A 21,124-nucleotide genomic window follows, 5' to 3' on the forward strand; every position below is an offset into this window, starting at 1 on the left:
AGCACCACCTCATGCTGCTGCAAAGGTCAGCTGTGTCCCTCAGAGGACCAAACAAGCTGAAGGAGTTGGCATTGGTCATCCATAATGCTGTGAGTGTCTCCATCCAAATCAGTTCCCACACAGGGGAGAAGTGCGCCAGTGGGGCAGTGGGGCATAGCATGTCAATTTATGCACATGTAAAATAAACATGTTGTTCTGAGGTGAATTTTTTTTTTAAATGCCCGGGCTACAAATACGGGATCTCTGCCATTATTTGAGCATAGGCACACCAGTGAGCCACTCACAGATCTTTTGGGCAAGCTACCCATTGGTAGATTGCTTGTGGAAGTCCAGTCAGTTGCTGCACATCTGAAATGATTATTGTATTAAAGATGCAACTCGATATTTGGTCATGGCACTGGGTCACTCAGGGCCATACAGCAATGCAGCATCACTTGGCAGAGAGCATCTTCCCTAGAGATCCTGTCAAATTGTTTAGCCAGGTCAAGAGCTTCCATTAGTGTGTTAGTGCACCGTGTGTTGTTAGTAGGGACATAAGGCTGTGAAAGACCTCCCAAATCGTTGAGTTCAGTCCCACACATCACAGGTGATTACAGTCGTACATATCCCCTTTGTTGCTACTGTTACTGTGTGAGTAATAGCAGAAGGTTTGAATGCAGGTTGAAATGCAGCTTAACAGACAGCAAAGGCAAAGTAAAACTGCATTCATGGACGAGGGACAAAATGTTGTATTTAAGGAGAATTGGAAAGGGGCTGGAGTGTGACTGAAGTCTCAAGCCGCAATCTAGTAGGACTGTGAAGGAGAAGGAAAGGACATGCATTGTGAGAGGGGTGACACATGAAGAAGGTGTTAAGGAGTGTGTTGATCCAACATCAGCCAAATTTTGGGTCAGGGCTTAGTGGTGTCCCCTGAAGATACACAAAGGCATGGTATGACCTCCTTGTGAGCTGGATCGTTTGGACAAGCAAAAGGTGCTGTCAGGCACGGGACCACGCTCACACTCAGCTCTCAGGGACCTTGGGTACCTTTTATACAAAACACTCTGGGTTTGAGGCAATCAGGATTCCTGGTCCTCTGAGCTACACCCAAAATCTCCATCTCGGTGGGAGCCATTCCACAAATGCCCCATCTCTTGGGAAGTTGGGGGGACACATGCTATAGGGTCAGCCAGAAGAGCAGGTAGCAGTGGCTCCCAGAGGTCCTCATGGTTCATCACAGGGTGGGAGGTGCTTGGGTGCACAGCTGGCTCCCAAGGTCACTCATCAATGCCAATCTCCAGTCATCCTTGCTGGCTTGCTCCTTCCAGCAGCTGGAGGAGTGAATTGCCCTGCAGCCCCAATGCAAGCAGAGCACAGCAGCCCAGAAAGCAGCAAGGTCTGACAAGGTTAAGCTGTGATGGAATTGCTTGCAAGTCTCCTTCAGCTCCAAATCCCAGTTTGTCCCTGCATCTCTCAGGTTCCCTAAGCCATCCGTGCATTGCCCAGCGTAGCCTCAGGGACTGCTGCAACTGACAACATACCCTGATATTTCTCCTTCTCCCAGACTTTTAACAACTTAATCCCTAGCCCTCCTGTAAATCTCAGTATGTGCCATGTCCTAGAAAGCCACAAACAATTTTCTGAGGCTGCACAATGAGTTGGAGCCCTGTCTTCTGCTCTGGAGTTGAATCTTGTCAAGGACTAAAAATGACTTTGAGTGCTTTTTTCTCTGATCTCACACTGAGAAGGGACCCCAGATAGATATTTGATCAGTTCTGAGCTCCTGGGAGCACTTTCATGTTGATGAATCGCAAACACACAGGTTTTGATCCTGCCTCCTCTGCTCCAAGTCACCTTTGCACTCCAACTACTCACGGAGTCAATGTAGCCTGAAGGCTTACTCCTTGCCTGTCTTTGGCTCTAGTAGGCTGCCTGCCAAAATAAGTAGAAGACAACCATGATGTACCTCCCCTTCCCAGTGCATCCCTGCTTCATGGCTGTGTTATATTTCTCTGAGGCCTCATGCATGGTACCAGATACCCGAGTGCATCTCTGTGAGGTGAAGTGGGACTTGCCCAGCCTTAAAGTGCAAAGGAGACAGAGGAGCTGGGACCATCTGATTTCCAATGCCATCAAAAATGTTCTTGCTTACAACCCACTTTGCTCCTTTCCTAACAGATACACAATCCTTCTAATCTTGTCCTGAGCTTCTGTGTGACATTTTCATGTGGTCCTTAACAGCTGCTGTGTCCCCACCCTCAAGAAAAGATCACTAGTGGGTAGCTAAATGCTCTCTTCACCCTCTGCCTGCACTGTTTGGATGTGGTCTGACCTAGTGTAGTAATCTTTGGGAAAAATTCTTGAGGGCAGAAAAAAGGTAGGCAAGTTGACCTATTTTTACTTAAATTCACTGTTAAAAGGTCCACTGAAAATCTCATAGAAAAGCTGCAAACTAAAAAGAGGTCGATACTCCATTTTGCCTACAGAAATCCTTTGTACGTACACTTCCACATGTAACACATAACATGTTGACAATGGCTGTTGGGCTTGCCAACCCACTAGGCTCAGGCTCTGTGTTTAGATTATTTATTTGTTTTTCTTCTTAGAAGTCCCCAGATCTCCCAACCAAAATAAACCCACTCTTGTTTGGGTTTCCTGACCGCGTGGGATTGAACGTGGCTGCAGCCCTACCACACATGCTGCAAGTGCTGCTGGCACCCCATCCATCCCAGCTGAAATATTTCACACTGGAAAGTGCTTTGCAGATAGTGGAGCAGCCACAGGCTGACCCTGGGTTTACACAGGAGAAGCTGCCACATCAAGTGAGCAGCTTGGAAAGAGCACAAAATCTGAAGCTGAAACATGGCACCTGTACTAGAGAGGGGAGTGTGGACGGAGCTCTTTCCACCTTTAAACATAGTTTTGCCCTTGATGTGCGTGGATAGTGTCTCTCCTGGCTTTCCCCAGCCGAGGTTTGGTGAAGACACCCATCACCTCAACACGTGGCTGCCACGTGTGTGCTGTGCACCACTCTCATTTCCCAGTGAAAAAGGGTACTCAAGGGGACACTGGGATGATTTAGGGGATGTGTAATCAAATACAGTGCTTCCTTTATGTACCCACACCCCAGCGTGGAAGCGTGCTGGAAAATAAATTTGGAAGGTGACTTCCACTGTCTTCTTCAATTCTGAACTGGAAAGGCCAAAAGACTGCAAAAAAAAGTTCTGTCTGAAGTGATCTGGGCTTCCTGGTATGCTTTGCATCCATGCTGGTATACATGCATCCATGCAGCCATTGAAGGTGTCACATGGGCTTGTGTTGCAGGAGGTGGTGGGAATCAGTGGGAAAGGGACTTGTTCCTCACCAAGACCAAGGAGAACTGGAGGGAAGCACCAAGTCTGCTTTGCCTTTCTGTTGCGCCATGGAAGGTGCTTTCTGAAATGCTCTGCGAGTGCTGATGTCAATTTTGAGTGGAATCTGCAAATCTAAAAGTGCTGGGCTGTGTCCTCACTTTCTCAGTCCCCTCTCGCAGGTACAGCTGAGTGTGTACATGTCAGAAGGCTGCTTCAAAATGGGTATTGAATCCTGGGAACTTAGGGCTCAGGGATATCAGATTCAGCCACTGAGTTTGCAGACATTATATCAAGCTGTTCTCTCTTTGCTTCCCTTCCTTAGCTCTTCTGCATCAATTTTGCATGATACTAAAAATCTGCTGAGTTTATTTCCAGAAAGGAGCATCCTTCCCTTGCTCCTAAAAGGCAGAGGCGCATGGTAAAAAGACAGGCTTAAGTTGAGGTGTTTATTCCAGGTCCCTTCTGTGCAGAGGTTACAGACTGTCCATATTTATTATGTTGTGAGATGCCTTGATGCATAGATGACCTGGTCTTGCTGCACCAGTAGCTGAAGCATTCTCAATACAGGTAATGCAAAATCCCAGCATTACTCAGGAGATGAATGGGGGTACAAAAGCACAGTGTCCTCAAAGCAGTTTTCCCTGCCTGAGCCTAGAGTGGGGCTAGCCTGAGCTCTAGTCCTCACCAGACACGCAAGTGTTCAGCATCAGGAGCTGTCAGGAAGGAGAAGGCTCTGCCCCTCACCCATCTGGGTGTGCAGGCAGAGCCCACGGGAGAGGTCCCAGCCCTGCAGCCCCAGCTCAGCACTGGATGCACTGGCAAGCAAAGTAGGAGCAGAAATGGTCAAACCAGACTTTTGCAGGCAGGGTTGGTTTCTGAAAACACCTGCATCTCTGAGAATGAGTCAGCTGCTTGTCATTTGAATGTGCTCTGCAACTCACCCCATCCTTCCTGTGAAACCCAGTTGGGGGATGATGCCCACCCTGCATGGACCTCGTCAGCTGCTGCCGCTCAGGCAGAACTGCTGGCAGCTGCCCAGCCTGGGCACCAGCCACAGCCCTGTCTCTCAACATCAAATGTATGTCAAACCCACTGATTATCAGTGGCTGGAAACAACCTGGTGACATATTTTTCCACTGGAAGCGTATCAGTTTTTAGAGTGTTATTCAAAACAAGAAGAAAGAAAAATAAAAACCCAACACTTCAGTGTATATATTAACATTTTACTTTTTTTTTTTTCATATCTGGAATGGCTTTTGAAAGTGTGTTTTCTATTATGTGTTATATATAACACTGCTCAGTGCTACCTATTGACCCACTCTGTTACAGTATCTGAGTGATGCACTGCCCAATGCCTTGGCTCCATTGATCAGGTTCATCAGTGCTCACACCTCCCAATTCTTAGTGATACAGTAGGTGCAAAACACTCAATGAGCACTAAAAGGACACTTTAAGCCATAAATCTTAATTTGTCCTTTAAAAATATTTCACACATACTATTGCTTCCACTGCCTTGGGTCACTTTGGTCATCTTCCTATGAACCCACATTGATTTTTTTTCTCCAGCAAATCACACTTGTTTCAGTAGCAAATAAATCGTCCTGTTTTCCTCTATAACTAATCCAAACCTCCTGAGAATGTGTTCCCAGAAGACTTGGATGCTCTCATGTAATTACACCCTGTCTGCATGCACAAACAAGTGATATCTGGAACAGTTTGCTGAAAATATGCCATTTTGAAGTGTGAAACTCTACAAAAAATTAAATTTTTATGTGTGTTTACAAGGAATCTAAAAAGTCAGATGTAGGAGAGATTAAGAGACATGCTAACATCTTTGGGAATAATAATAATAACAATAATCATCTATTGCTGTGTACTTTATTGCCACATGGTCATTATCATATGATGATTCATAGTGCTTGCTGTACAATATTGTAGGGAATGAACCAAAAGGTGACCAGGAGTCTCCGCAGAGTTGATGTGACTTATACAAGGCTGCAAAGTCCCTCACTGGTAAAAGATTTCCCTGGTAGATAATTTAGATCCTTTCCCCTTAGATCGTGCTGTATCCTTTGTGCATAGCAAACAGGGTAAATACGGGGCTTTTACAGGGGAAGCGAGACCCTCCGAGGACATATCATGGTTTTCTTGACACATGGCTATGCTCAAAAGTCAACGAAACACCTGTCCCAGGACCACGCTGCTTGTCCTTATGCAAAGACTCCAGAGATCCTTTATCCTCTTTCCCTCTGAGCACCTCATTTTAGCTCTGCTGTTGATATTTATTTCTTTGGGCTGCATTAGGGACTGGCAACCCAAATGATGGATCACAGCTCTTGTACATAATGTGCAAACATGGGATGAAACTGCGGAACTTGCCGTAAAGGGATTATTATCTAGAAAATAAGTTCACCCTGGGGGAAATAAAAAAGTTCACAAAATAAAGCTGTTCTCAGTTTGGCTGCACTGAGTTAGATCAGAAGAAGCTTATGTACAGGACAAGTTATTTGGGTGTTAACTGGGAAGTTGGCAGCAAGGAAGATTGTCTACCTGTCATCTTATTAAAATAGGCATGAGAAGAACTATGTTTTGCAATGGCTTCTTCTGTGATAGTGGCTGGTTTTCAGTCTTTAGGTATTACTTTTGCATATGGATGAATAGCATATTATGAATTAATAGTTCCAATGTCTATAAGGTGGGATGAGGCCATGGGCTGCCCTTGCCACTCATCTTCCACTTCCCATAGGATGCAACCCTTTGGCTGTGATGGTTTCATATGAATCAAGTGGTTTCACCACACCTAAAGGTGCCTGTTAGTGCTCAACATGAACAGCTTGTCATCTGCTTCATCAGGAGCGACTGCTTGTCATCTGCTTCATCAGGAGCGACAGAGAGACAAGCAGGACTGTGGCTCTCCTCTCTCACCAGGACTTGTCCTCAGCTCCAGGTAGGAGCTGATCCACCAGGTCTATGAGGCTGTGCAGGAAAGTCTGTCAGCAGAGGATGGAAACCCCGTTCCCTGACTCATTTAAAACTCATCCACACGAAAGAGCTGCCAGCAGGGAAGAGCCCCAGGCTGGTGGGGGGAGGAGCAGCTGGGCCACTTCATTTGCAGCATTATTTATTTATTATTTATTCCCCACACAGCCCTTACCCATCACTGGGTACAGCCAGCTTGCTGCATGTGCAGAAAGGATGTAGGAGCAACATGGGTTTCCCAGGTAAAAGTGGAGGAGATAGCTACAGGATCCCAGTTGGAAGCAAGGTTTTAACAGCTCTGGCATGTTCTTGACCTAAAAATGCTGGCCTAAAGCAGGTGCCCATGTTCAACCACCTGCACAAACAGCTGAGTCAAGGTTTATCAAGACACGTTTCTCCTGAGTGCTGAAAGGGTTGCAAATCTGTAAGGTTTAAGACATCTTTGGCCAGAGAATCCTCTAGAATAAAAATAATAAATAATACTGGAAACTGTGTTACCTGTGTTCAGCCTCAGATACAGAGCTCAGAGGATGCTCTGACCAACCATATCAAAGCTCCTACACTCTCCACTCCTGCCTTGTAAGTAGTGGGGATAATTCTTGAAAGCTGGTATACTTTTAAACTGGAAAATGGTCTAATTTCTGGCCATGAAAGGGAATGGAAAGAGTTACAAGGGTGAAAGAGTCAAACATAGTGAAAAGTCTGCATTGGGAATGCACTCCTCCTCCTGCCTCGCCATCAGAAGGCAGGGAGGGTGCAAGATGTTCTGCTTCCCTTTGTATTTGAAAAGATTTAGATCTGTATTATTTTTAAGAAAGAAAACAATACGTGACCCAAACCAGTACAGCCTTCATTCTGGTGAGGAAGCTGGTCTGTCCAGGAAAGGACTTTCTTATCTCAGGATATAACTGAAATCAGGCCTCGGAGGCTGTCCGCACTCAGAGTGGTGATTTAGGCGTCTGCCGGGTAATACCCTGCTTGGCTTAAAATGTGGTGTTGGAATTAGATTTAATTCTGACTACACGGCTCAAGCACCAAGTGTTTTGAGGTTAAGACGTGGCATTCCCAGCTTTAAAGTTCGCCTGAGAGTTATTGCTTGATGTTGTAAATGGACTTAAGGACCGTAGGAGACGGTTTTTCATTTCAGCCCTGATACAGTAAGCCACTTAAACACTTGCTTATGTCACACTGAAATAAAAGGGATTTATGGGCACGGCTTTGTGCTTTGCTGAATCAGAGCATTTTTGCTGAGCGCTGTTTAGAGGAAGCATGAGAAATAAACTGTGCAAATGTCCCTGGGTGATGCCGGAGTCTGAGCAAGGCTGGAAAGAGCTGTGCAGAGGAAACGAGGAGCTCCTTGGGCAGGCCAGGAATTCTTTTGTCAGTTCTCAAGACAAAACAGGGAAGTCACCAGGTCACTAAGCCTGCAGCTCGCCTTAATTTTTATCCCATCGCTCCCTGTTGGCGTCCACACAATGGCTGGGTCGCTCCGTTTGTGGTCTGCTTCCGCTGGGGTGACACCGCGGCTGACACCGTCCCACCTCCTTTGTCGAGGAGGACCCTTGCTTTCTAATTTCTGAAGCTGTTTTTGCCTCTCCTGGCAAATGAGTGTTTGCAGAAATGACTGCATCACTTGATGCGACCCCTCTCAAACACACACCCCTGTTCAGATCCCCCATGCGACAGGTGACGTCAAGCTTCTCCTCAAGGAGGGCAGCACTCCCTTCCTGTAGGATAGGAGAGGTTTTTAAGAGCTGTATCTGTAACCATGGTTTCAACAATTTCATCTCCGTTCCCTAATCCATTGGTGAGGACATTAATTTTTCAAGGAGTGGGATAAAGAGGCTTGCAGGGAAAGCCAAAGGCCTCGCACGCGATGCATTCCTCTGGTCCTATCAAACGTGTGAGAGATGCTGCATCATTGTCAGCGTATGGTTTCTGGCCTTTCAGTCCTGCTATGAACTGTGTATGTATTTCACAGAGCCTCAAAGCACTTCCATAACAGGGAAACCCATGCTGTATTGGAAGATGAAGTCTGGTTATACATCAGCCATCGGCTACTTCTCTTAGCATTGACATTATCCACATCTACAACATCTTTCCTGTGTCATCCTTCTCAGCTGCAAAGCTCCATTTGCCACCAATATCTCTTGAAAGATGATGCACAAAAGGATGCTCCTGTTTCTTTGAATATGCAGCATCTTCGTTCTCTTACAGAAGTACTGCTTGAAGGTGGCAGATGCCTTAGAATATGGCTGGGACACCCTTTCCAGGGGGAAAAAACAACTGGCTTATGGCTAACCTCTCCTGCTCAAGAGCACCAAATAGCCTTTCCTATAAGAAATAATAGCATGAACAAACTTGAATGCAGAAGTGTTGTCCAATGGTATCCTATGTATTGTAGTCAGAAACATTGGTACTTCTTCACATCCCATCCCTGAAAGTGTTCAAGGCCTGGTTGGATGGGGCTCTGAGCAACCAGATCTTGTGGGTGGCATCCCTACCTGTGGCAGGGGGGTTGGAAGCAGGTGATCTTTAAGGTCCCTCCCAAGCTGTGATTCTATGATTCTGTAATTTTGTATTGGCTTATTTCAGAAAGCTCAGCCCATGTCCTGTACTATGTCACTGACGTCAACAGAGAGGACAAGCTATATAGCCCTCTGCTCCCTATGCCAGGAACCTTGGGCCAAATTAAAATCACTTTTTTCCCTCTTGATAAAATAATAACAACCCAGACTTTCCACCATTGGTTTAGAAAAGACTCATGGAAATAAATAGTAGAAATGAGGATCATATTCAGAAACATCAGTTTCTCCTGACTGTCTCCCATTCTCAGAGGTTTGAGCCACTGAGGCTTAGGTGGAAGCCAGCCTGCCTGAACATGGCCCATTTTGGTGAAGGGGAAGAGCTGGGGAAGTGAGTGTGTGTGAGGGCTTTGGACCTGGACTGGAGGATGGCATGAGCAGTGCTGCAAACCACGGTGACATGCTCACCAGCACAGGGTGGGGGGCAAGCCCCATGGCCAGATAGAGAGCCAAATCTGCACCAGCAGTCATCTTGGTCCTCTTCATCAGGGATTGTTCCCACCGAGTCACAACTGAAGGACTGGATTTAGTCACAGGAGAAGTGGTGGAGTCACCATCCCTAGAAGTGCTCAAAAACCAAGTAGACATGGCACTTTGTGATATGGTTTAGTGGCCATGGTGGTATTCAGTCGATGGTTGGACTTGATGGTCTTGGAGGTCTTTACCCACCTTGATGATTCTATGATTCTATGACTGCAAAAATGAGCAAGTCCCAAGGGTAGAGCCCAGCCAATGCTGCTCCCCACTGAGCACAGAGTCAACTGTGGCCATGTCCCCTCTCCCAGGTGCCCACCAAGGGTCAGCCTTGTGACTCAGCTCTTCACATACCATCCCACAGCCATCCTCATCCCAGTCACTGTCACTAATATTTATTAGGTGTTGATGCAGACCAGCAACTGGGGAGGATGCTTTGCAAACACATAGCACAAAAAGAAAGACAGCCAATTCCTCCAGGGTTTTGAAGTATGAGTGTAGGACAGGAGATGGCAGATGGATGCAGACACATGAAGAGGCAGTGCTGGTCAGTGCAACAGGCAGCTGCTTGCCAGAGTGGCCCCAATTCAGCAAAGTGAAGTGCTACCACATGCAAAAAGCTGTGCAGACATCAAAAACACAGCACTTTTCCTCCCTCCCTCTCCTCTACAAGCACAGGAGTTGCCAGAATGAGAAGGTGGTAAGAAGTGGTCAAGTGGGAGCAGGATGTTTAATCTAATAGTTTACTGTAATCAGCAGGCTGTCATCTCTCCCTATCGCCTTTCAGCGGGTCTGTCCAAACAGTGGGCAGAGTGACACAGATTTTTGTAGATTCGGCACAGTAATTGCCTCCCATACAGGCAGTGAACATTTAGGAAAGGTTCGCCCTCCAATTATAATTTCTGATTTGAGTCAAGGAAGAACACGCCGTATTCCTCTTTATTCCTGCAGTCACCGGCTAATGAAACGTGCCACAGATATTTATAGAACTGCCATTGTAAATAGAATTTGCATTTGGTGCCTTTGAGTTATTTAGTGTGACAGCGCATTCACCAGGAGGGTTTTTTCGCTTCGAAAGGGAAAGGTTCCCTTTGGAGCCGTTTCCTCCCGTCGCCTTTGCTGTTTGTGTTGGGTGGAGCAGTTCTGTGGACGGTTGTGATAATTTAGTGACGGAGCGACGGGCACGCGGGGATTAGCTGAGCATGGTGAAGGTTTTTGGGCCGTGTCACAGACAGTTTATACGATTCTCTGAGACAATGTTTGAGTTACAGTGAAGATGAATAGAGAGGAGACCAGTCGCCGGAGAAGTTCATGGCACAAAGCAAAACAACCGCCAGCCTGCCTTCCCTAGGAAACCCGTTGTGTAAATATTTGGGTAGGAGCCTCCAAAGGAGATTTAAAGTCTTGTGATAAAGGTAACTAAAACGTCCTTTCCTTGAGAAAAACAACCATGATTCAAAAGATCCCATGAGTAACCACAAGGCAGATTTCCTTTCTGTAGCATCTCTATACTATAGTGAACAAACACGTATGTCAGACTTGTTGTCACTGATGGATCTTAAAATGTTTTGCAAAGGTCAGGATCAGTTTTCCCATCCTCAAGGTGCCGAAGCCAAGGAGCAGAGAAAGAACACATGCCCTGTGTATGATCAGCCCTCCTGCACAAGAATCCAGCACCTCAGCTGCACAAACACGTTGCTTCAGATTTTCACATGCCTTACAAGCAGTATTTATGTTTGGGTATTGAAGATATATTATCTGTAGTCTTTACACATTCATGTATAGAAATGACAGAGCTTTTTAAAAGCACTTGTGCTCAGTTCTTCAAGCACTCTGGGGTCATGCTGCATGTGCAAGCACTAAAAGAAGTGGCAGATTTTCAGAAAAAAAATGTGACTTACTGAGCTGTTTTAGAAAAAAAATGTGTTCTGTATTTTGGTGCATAATTTCCATCTGAGTTTGTGTTAAGTCTGGCCCATGAGATGCATGTGGCCCATATTCACACCCAACGTATGCAGCTCCCTGCCATATGGATGAACTGTTATCACACAGGAGTGTGTAACACACTCCCACCTCTTCAAATGTCTTGGGAAGCATTGGAAATCTGAGGGATTGATGTGGATACAGCATCGTGGCAGAGCTGTAGCCAAGCACGCAGCAGGTATAACCATGGAGCTCACCTAAGAATTGTGTCACCTCACTTGAAATGTCTGAAGGTTCTCTGTACTTAGAGCATCAAGAGCATATTGACTGTTAGGTTGAACTAGACATTTGCGTAATTTCTTTCTGGAGTCAGGAAGGGGGGCTCTTGCCCCCCAGAAGGAAAGTAGAGGACTGTATTGGTACAGGAAATCTCACTCATCGAGCTCACTGTGAAACCCAGGATTTGATCAGGAATGAACTTCCCTGCTTCCCTGCCACATCAAATATCCATCTCTTCCGTCAACAGCTCTGCTCAACCATTGCTTCTTGTCCCTTTGCTGGGAGTTTGCTTTTCCAAGGTGAAGGGAAAGCCATGCCTCTGTGCCTCATGTCTCTCAGTTCTCCCCTTCCTTCTCTGGGTAAGAGTCATGGAAAAGAACTTCAATTCACTCCTGTAGTCTTCCCACATCCAAACTCTGGTGCTGCTCAGTTCATCTTGGTGACCTCCTACTCCCATCTAGAGGGCTTTGGTGTTGATTTTCCTTCTCTAATTGCACAGAGAAGCAGAAGGGTTTCCCTGAGTTGTTGCCCAAGAGCTGGCCACAGCCTCGTCCACGGCAGTGCAGCAAATAGCACAGAGCAGCCAATTTGCACAGCGTCAGAAGCAGCATCTTTCACCCAGACAGACTGTGCTAAATCAGTTCCTCCTCACTGTGCTTTGAAATGTTCCTGTTTTTTGCTCTGACAAACTAGCAGAGTTTGTATTGATCTGGCGATGCAAAAAAGCACATAATGTGGGCTTCAGACACCTGGTGGCATAATAAAGCAGAAAGGAGAGCAGGACCATCATATTTTAGCTTATATTAAATAGGAAGCCTTCTTTTCTTTTCTCTTGGAAAGCACCATTTGTTTCCAAGGGAAATGAAAAGCCCCATGGCTGGGCATCCTGTCTGCAGAAGGAAATGCTGCAGCAGATCTCCAGCCTGTGGTACTGCTGAGTTTCAAGGGATGTTCATGAAATGCCATGCAATTAGTGAACCATCATATGCTGCATTTCAGAGCTTTGCTTTATTCAGGTATTTATTCATGTTACCAGCTGTTTGCATTTGAGATTTCTTTAAGCAGTGAAAGCACTAAGGGGTTATGAAACTCTGGGTTGGAAAAGTGTGGAGAGCTAAAGAAGCTTCACACGGAAAGCAAGTGCTTTGCTGAAACGCTAAAGCACAAAGTCATACATCTCAGAAAATTATCCCTCTTTCACCTTTTTTTATTCTTATTTTGACTTTTTTATAACTGATGGAGCATAACACACGAAAGCTGGGACTGTGTTCCCATCCCTGCCATTGCCACGATAAACTCACTGCTTTATCTCTTACCTTGGGTAAACTCATATTAAAACTGGAATATCAATGCATAGTCCCCATCTTGAGGATGCAGTGGATATGTGACAGTAAGAGGACAAGGGAGATGCCAAAGCAGAGTTCAGGCACTCAGAGTTTTATCTGCTGGGGAAGCCCAGCAAAGGAAGCTTGCTGTTCTCTGCACCCAAGTGAACATGACCCACACAACTCTTGTTCCAAGCAGGAGAAACCATTGCAAAGCCCTTCTGTGAGCCTCTGGCATAGCTTCACAACTGAGCTGAAAGCTGTTTAATAGCAAAAAAACTCACTCACCAAGAAGTACACCTTAGGAGAAGCCATATTTTCCATAACATTGCTTACTAGAGGAAACTCTCCTAAGACAATTTACTGCCACGGCAGTAACTGGATGACGTTTATGAGAAGTCTTGTTTTACAAGGCTTTCATTTGGCTGCAGTGCCAGGGCTCCAGTTATGCTGATGGAAAAAAGAGAAGGAAAGCAATGGTTTTTAGCTTGCAGGATACTGAGAGGTGTGCTGATGTGAATAACAAAAGGGGGTAAAATGGGCACGCATTACATGGGATTGTGCATTCCAGGATTGTAAATTTGGGGTGAGTTGAAAGGAAAAGTTCATTTAGACTGGTTTTTTCATAATAAACTCTGTATCTTGCATGGTCCACTTGAGGTCCACTTGGTTTAATAGAGTTGTTGGAACACTTGAATTTCTGCTTTGTGGAAGAGGCTGGGGCCAGGGTAAGACTCGCTCCGGTCTGGTCCCAGGAAAGTGGGAGGTGGACGTGAGACAGACCTAGCAAGAGGGAGGACAGGAGCACACAGAAGAGCCTCATGGGCTCCTGCACCGAGCAGGGTGAGGGTGATGCTGCTGGAAATGGCCAGGGCTGCAGATCCCATGGCAATGGCCATGCACTGCCCGGGCTCTTGAACAGGTAAAGTCGATGGTGGAGCATCCACCACTGCCTCTTGGACACCAGCACATCCAGCCCCATCAAGCCACAGGAGTGGGTGATTTTTGACCTGCAGAGCTGAAGCAGAAAGCTGAGCTGTCCTCAGTTAACCCCACAAACCCACGTCTCCCTACTCTCTGGAAGGTGGCTTTGCATCAGGCTCAGCTCAGCTGGCACTGGTGGGAAGAGATGATGGATCAGGGCAGGAATGCCCAGGACACTGGGGCACTCATGTCCCCAGCAGCCTGCAGGCCCCCAGCTAGGCTCCCGTGGACCCTCCACTCCCTTCTGGTGATGCTTTCAGACTCTTTGTGGCAAGTAATATCATTAAACTGATCTGAGGATCCATGCAAAGCACAGGAAGGTGCCTTGGCTGGAGGGTGGTGGGTCCCTGGGGGACTCAACTGAGCTGTGGGGCTGCGCTGGGGCTGTGCTGCTGTGGGTCCAGGTGTGTGTGAGTGTCGTGGGGTGAGCCCACGCCAAGGGGGGCTGCCTGTGCTGCCTAAGTCATGCTGAGGAAGGGATTTACAATAGCCAAAGAGGCTTAAAGCAGTCCATATCCCATTAACAGATAGTGGGATTGTGCTTGTTCCTGTGCCTGAGGGGCTTTGTTGAACTAAGCCAGGTTCCAGAACTCTGCAAAGCAAAGTTGCTCCCTGCTTACAGTGCTCTGTGCAAGAGGAGAGCTGGGAAAGGGCTTGGTGCACTGTAGAGGAGTTCCCTCAGACCACAGCTCATGTATTTCGTAGGTCTCCAATCACTGGACCTCAGAAATTTCATATAAGTCTTGTATAAATAACAGGTTTATTGATATTATTTTGTTGACAGTGGTAATAAACTGTACTGGTATGGAAGCACATTTGGACCAGTACGATGATATCACAAGTGGTACATCTGTGGTACATCTTAAATAGGACACCCCAAGTAGGACAGGCCCATTCTGGGATTCAGGACCAAAAATGCAGCTGGTGCCATTCCAGGAAGCACCATCAGCACTTCCTAGGGAGGACCTTGCTTGTTCCACACTACCTGTGGCATGGTTGGATCACTGCTGTTGAGGAGTTTGGGGAAACTTGTCTGGGTGTCTCCTCCACCAGCCAAGCCATCTGCAGAGCTGGAGGCTGCAGGATGAAATGCCGGGGCCCCTGCAAACCGTCCCCTGGCCCCACTGTACACATTGGAACAACCTCCTCCCGGCAGCTGCATCCGGGCAGGCGCCAGACGCTGCTCCATGACAGCTACCAGGGTGGCTTTTCTGCTTCTCCTTCCAGCCTTTTCTTTCCCCTGGTGCCAATAGAAGGGAGATTAATTAAAAAAAATAAAAAATAAAAGGACAAAAGAAACCCCAACGAACAACAACAAACCAAAAGCACTGCAGCCAGTGAAAGCCCCCAGCTTGTGCCGGGGAAGCGGCCGCGTGCCAAGCTGGAATGCCGAGCGCCCTGACACACGTGCCTCTTCTCTCTTGCAGATGACGGAGGGTCGCAGATGCCAAGTGCACCTCCTTGACGACAGGAAGCTGGAGCTCCTCGTTCAGGTAGTAACTGCACGTTTCGCCATGTGATAGTTTGCTACAGCTGCGGGTTTTCGCCGGGGTGGGGAGAGAAAAGGGTTTTCAGCTGGTTTTCTCAGCAGCTTCACACTGTGATTGCCTGCAGAGCTCAGGGAAGCTCCATTAGTGCTGTCTGGGAAGGACCTGCAGAGGCATATCTGTGGGAAGGACTAATTCAGGACGTTTTGCTTTATTCTGTGCCAAAACTGTCCCAGTCCCTGCCAGTGAGACAGAAAAGCAGCTCTGGTCATTTTTTACACTGTTACTATATCACTTTGCAATTTTTTTGAGGCATTGCTTAGCTTTGAGAAGTTTATTGCATCGGGCAGGCGTTGCTTGTGGGGTGTAAATCATATGTCAAACACAAATATGCATTAAAATAAGTCAGTGCTCCATCTGCCTTATCTTTTTGTTTTGAAAAAAAAAAAGGAAAATCAGAAACAATGAGAGTCTAGTGGTCATGGTATGTAAGGATGGGCTGATGGAAGCTGTAGCATCCTGTACTTTCCTGACAATTTTGGCTCCTGTCTCAGAGATCCACAATGGGTTAATAACAAGAATTAGAAGAATGTCTTTCCTTTTGCAAAGGCTTCGGGCCAGCCACGGGCAGCCCAAGCGGCAGGAAATGAAACTTCCCACAGCACCCAAATACCCCAGCTGCAGCTGATAAGCTGGGAGGGGGGGCAGGATCCTACCCAGCCCCGGCAAACCTGAATGAGGATGGCTGATGGTGACTTGAATAGACGGAAGCACATTCAGCCTCGCTTTCTGGAAAGTTGCTTAAAAATACCATTGCAAAAATGCTAATGGATAATGGTTTTTAAGTACATAGTCATCAAGGAGGTGAAATCCCTCAGCTCCCCGTGACATTCAGTGTTTTCAGAGAGTGTCTGGATAACCATGAGCCAGGCCAGACCCGGAATGAGAGCAGCTAAATCAGGATGACTAATTAAAACAAAACACTATGCCAATAATCTCTGCAAGGTGAGCACCCCTGCACTGGGCTGCACCGAGTTTGCTGAAGCTCTGCAGCTGGCTGGGGGGAAGTTCAGTCACCTTCATCACCAGGACACAGCACTTGGCTTCTCATTTCATCTAAATGCCTTTTCTAATTTTTCTTAGCTCAATTAAAAATGAGTGGGCTATTGGAGAATAGCTCTGCTAAAGCGCTGCTCACTATATTAATAATCACAGCTTAAAAGATACTGCAGGAAATCTATGTGAGCTGCCCTGGCCAACCTGATTGTTTGGGGTTTTATCAAGGACACTAAAAAACCACAGGAAAATGACTTCCAAGGGGGCTGGTTTGGGAAGCTCTGTGTCCACTTCCGAGTGAGCAGAAGTGATATCACATGATATTATGTTTTTTCAAGTGTTTGATCACACCTTCAAGGGGAATTCCTTTAATCAATACAGGAAGTGAATTGCTCTGTAAATCACACTAACTAGTTTGCAAGTGACCCATGGTTGAATTTTATTCGTACAACAAATCATTTTGCTGTTTTCAAGTAATATGTGAATGGGGAAATCCAAGGAGGGGTGATGATGAAAAATTCATGTCCAGAAAAAGCAGTAACCTCTGTTGCATGCAGGTTGACCCAGATCTCTAAGTACCACCATGCCCCCCCATATGTACAGGATTGTCCACTGAGGTATCTCAGATGCTTTTCTGGCTTAATGAGGGTTTTCAATGCTCCTAGGTAGCTTTTACTCAGGGCAAAATCACTTTTGGGTGGAGCAGATGAAGAGAAAGTGGGTGTTTGGACTCAAGTGTGCCTCTAGTATCAATACTCTTTGCAGACGTGGGCACGCTGCTTTGGTTTGCCTGCCTTAAAAGGTAAAGCCATCAGCATTGGGGTGGTCCCAGTGCTGGTCCACTGGGGCAGGAACAGGCTGATGTCAACCAGATGAGCAGCTCTTTGCCCCAGTGGATCCTCAATCGACTGGGCTCCCTCCAGGAGCAACATGCACTTTGCTAGGGGAAATCTCACCAACTAACCTGGATTGTTTGTAAGTCATCATGAGATTTCAGATAAAAGTTGCTTTATGATTTCTGAGCATCATATTTTTATTGCTATTACTTTATCTTGTAGCTGAACTGAACAAGAAGCTGTAAATAAAATGTTCATCCAAGCCTGAGCTTCTGGCTGTCACTTCAAAGTTGTATTTTTCTGTGGATATCTTGCCATGGGATGGTTTGCTGTTTTTTTGCCATGAAAGAGGTTCCTCCATGGCTTTGTTGGGTCTTAACATCTAGACCTGCACTGGCTTGAATTGCTCAGGAGTCAAGCTCTTAAATTCTCATGTGAAATTTCCTCCTTCCCACCACCTCAGCCTTTCTCGGAAGCTTTTCCATAGCTAATTTCACACTCCTATGGCAAGTTTAGGGGAGACCACTGGGAATCGGTAGAACTGATTTCTCTGCCACGGGTGAGATCTAAATAGCAGACTCACCTGGGCCTGGCTTTACACAGCCTTGCAGTGCCTGTGTGTGTGCTCTGCTTAGAGAAGTGTTCAGAGATTCTGTTCCTGTGTTTTCATAGAATGGTTTGGGTTGGGAGGGATCTTAAAAACCATCTAGTTCCAACCCCACTGCCATGGGCAGGGACACCTTCCACTAGAATTGATTGTTCAGAGCTCCATCCAACCTGGCCTTGAATATGGGGCATCCACAACTTCTCCTGGCAACCTGTTCCCGTGCCTCACTACCCTCTGAATAAAGAATTTATTCCTAACATATAATCTAAATCTCTCCTTTTTTAGTTTAAAACCATTGTTTTAAACCATCGCTGTCTGCCCACGTAAAAAGTCATTCTCTTATTAAAAAGACCTCTTTAAGTACTGGAAGGCTGCAATGGGGTCTTCCCTGGAGCCTTCTCTTCTCCAGGCTGAACAACCTCAGCTCTCTTCACCTGTCTTTGTAGGAGAGATGCTCCAGCTCTCTGATCATCTTTGTGGTCCTTCCTTTTGATGTTGAAAAACCAGCAGAAGAACCTGGGTCTGATCGAAGGAGAGACCTGGGTACAGCTCCCTTGAACGGATGCAGGAGGGCTCCTGGAGCATCTTGAAACAGCTTTGGCCAGTGTCTCTGGGGAGCTGAAATTATTTCCTCTCCTGCCTCGAGTGCTGCTAGGCAAAACCAGATGCATCTGGGAACAATCAGGGTGTTTGCAAAAAGCAGTGTATTAAGCAAATGTCCTCCCTTTTTGTCTGTGAATTAGCCGTGATCAGACTCGGGGGGTTTATGAATATGTTGTCTGAAACATACCAATTGGTGGGTAACGAGGACCATACCTCGGGCTGCAGGAGGGTGGAGACTGGTAATGGTGCTCCTGCAGCTGCTTACGGGACTCAGCAGTGGCTCAGTGAGACAGCTCTGCCAGGCCAGATTGAAACATTTTGACACCACAAGTTCTCTCCCAAAAGTACAAAAACCCCTCTGAAAGGCCACGCAGCAATTAGTAGTGGGACCCCACCCCGCTGGCATATATGTCTTATTTGCATTACTACACCTCAAAAGTGAGATTTTGGCTCTTAAGAAGTATTTATAACCCCTTCTGTGAATGCTGGCTTGCTTCGGTGTTGGCACATAACACAAGGGCTTGGGGTTACCACCATCAGGAAAGCAATTCTGGGTTTAGTCGATCAAAGGGTCTTGACTACAGTCTTTTCCTCCCAAATTGAGCTGCTGCAGAGTGGTGCAGCAGCAGCAGCTAAGGAAAAGCAGAAACAGAGGCTTTGAGGATAAAAGAAAACCCTCCCCAATGTGTTTTGTCAGATAAATGCTGAAATTTAGAAGGGCTAATCATAAACGGAGACGGAGGAGGATCATATGGAAATCTCTTCCTGAGGGTCTGAAACTCAAAGTCTGTTTGACTTGGGATTAAGCAGAAGAGTTGCATTTGGTGTGTGTTTCATTTGATAAATGCCTGTTGATGATCTGGGTTTTGTGGCAAGTTTACACAGCTTTTTTTTTTGACAGTTTTTTCTTCCTGTGCAGGAGCAGAGTGTGGCTCCTTGGATCTTACAATCTGGGTTTTTTTTCCTCTTTCTGTTTGATGCATGTTTAGTTTCTAACACAATTTTTTTTTAAAAAAGTGTTTGGCTTTATCCAGCTAATCCTTTTCAGCGAGCGAGTCCCTTTTCTTCCTTCTGGAAAATGGATTTCCTCCATTCTGGACTCGCAGCCTCCCTATCTGTTATATTATTTCCCAGTGACCGTATATCATTTGTCTGCTGCACATGAAAGGTTTGTGTTGCTTTATTTAAAGACTTTTGCGTAATTGGCAATTCGTTCCTTTTCATGTGGGTTTTATAAACATGGCTTTTTTTCTGGGATGGCTGAACCAGGCAGCCTGCCTTGATCCCGGCTCCTGTGCCGGCTGCCGGTGCCTGTTATCTGACAGCAGCCCCGACAACTGTCATCCAAAAGTGCTAAGCCTCCTAATTCTTTCTCTCTGGAGGAGTTATTGCAGAAATGGAGCTCATTCGAGTCTCATAGCAGAGCCATCTGTGGGGTCTGAAGGCTCTGAAATCTGATGGTAGGAAATAACCGGGCAATTCGTTTCTAACCTTCTCCCCAAGAAGCACTGAGCCCAATTTGAAAGAGCCAGGGAGAGACGACAAGGTCAGCACAACCCATAGGTATTTTGGTCATTAACCCACTATATGTCCATGTTGACACTTCTTGAGTAACTCTTCTTGCAGCATTTCTATCTCCCAGCTGTGATGCAAGTGCATCCAGAGACATGTTAACAGTGATACATGTAGACCCACAGCCAAAATTAACGGGATGCACAGAACATCCCTTTCTGACCTTTTTGCCTTTTGCAAAACCAACTGCTTTGAGAGGGTCAGGAGTCTTTCAGGAGCCCATGATTTGCTTCCAGTGTGCCTGCCGTGCTTCAGCATCTCATCCCCAGGAGCCGCCTCCAAGCCAGACTGGGAGACACTGGAGCTGTGAGCCAGCACTGGACTGGCGAAATGCCTCATGGGCTGCTGACTCACTGCCACATGGATGGCTGTCACCAGCGTGGCTGTCCCGGTGGAGAAGCTCAGTTCAGAGCACACCGATGTTCCTCGCTCCTCTGGGCTCAGCCTCACTGGCACTTGGCTGAGGCACACTGTCCTGCAGGAAGCAATGGCATCTTTTGAGACCAGTACTCCGCTAATTATGGTTAGAAGGAGAAACAAAATGTTCCACTCTCCTCCCAAGAATCTGTTAGAGTTTTTGTAATATTTTCAGTACTGCTTGTGATCAGAAAATTGCAGTCAATGGGATTTTACCTTTGTTTTCTTGCTGCCTCATTTCTGTATGCCAATCAGCAGGGTGATTACCTGGGCTGGCACAGTGGAGAAACTGCAAAGGCTCCCCTTTAGGTGGTACTGAGGATGGCACCTGCCTGCCATCAGGAGAAACTGTCTAACTTTGGATACAGGTTTTGCATGAGGACAACAGCAATATATCCCATCCTCAGAGTGGGATAAACAAGCCCCAAGGATAGCCTCAATCTCCCCTGGGAAACGACAAAAATTGCAGAATGGGGTCCAGCCCTGCTCCCCTGACAAAACTGGGGATCCTTTTGAAAACATCAGCTCCAGGGCTGATGCAGAAATGCAGCCGCACGGCCCTGACCGTAAATGGAGATATTTGGGTGCCAGTAGCTGTCCTTGCCATGCGGGAGAGACAGCTCAGTTCCCTGCAGAGCTTGCAGGCTCTGCTCCAAAGGCATTTT

General features: G+C 46.6%; 1 protein-coding gene across 9 annotated transcripts in view; it reads left to right on the plus strand.

Annotated features, from left to right (window-relative positions):
• Nucleotides 1-21,124, plus strand: part of FRMD4A (FERM domain containing 4A) — a 367,626-nt gene that overhangs the window by 222,019 nt on the left and 124,483 nt on the right. For all 9 annotated transcript variants that reach the window (XM_027722476.2, XM_027722475.2, XM_027722477.2 and 6 more), the window contains one exon: nt 15,309-15,374. In XM_027722476.2, coding sequence (XP_027578277.1) covers nt 15,309-15,374 — 66 coding nt within the window. The remainder of the gene's footprint in view (nt 1-15,308; nt 15,375-21,124) is intronic.

This window comes from Pipra filicauda, unplaced genomic scaffold, assembly GCF_003945595.2.
Source record: "Pipra filicauda isolate LSUMZ 115617 unplaced genomic scaffold, ASM394559v2 scaffold119_size3216105_pilon, whole genome shotgun sequence".
In the NCBI taxonomy this organism is placed as follows: domain Eukaryota; kingdom Metazoa; phylum Chordata; class Aves; order Passeriformes; family Pipridae; genus Pipra; species Pipra filicauda.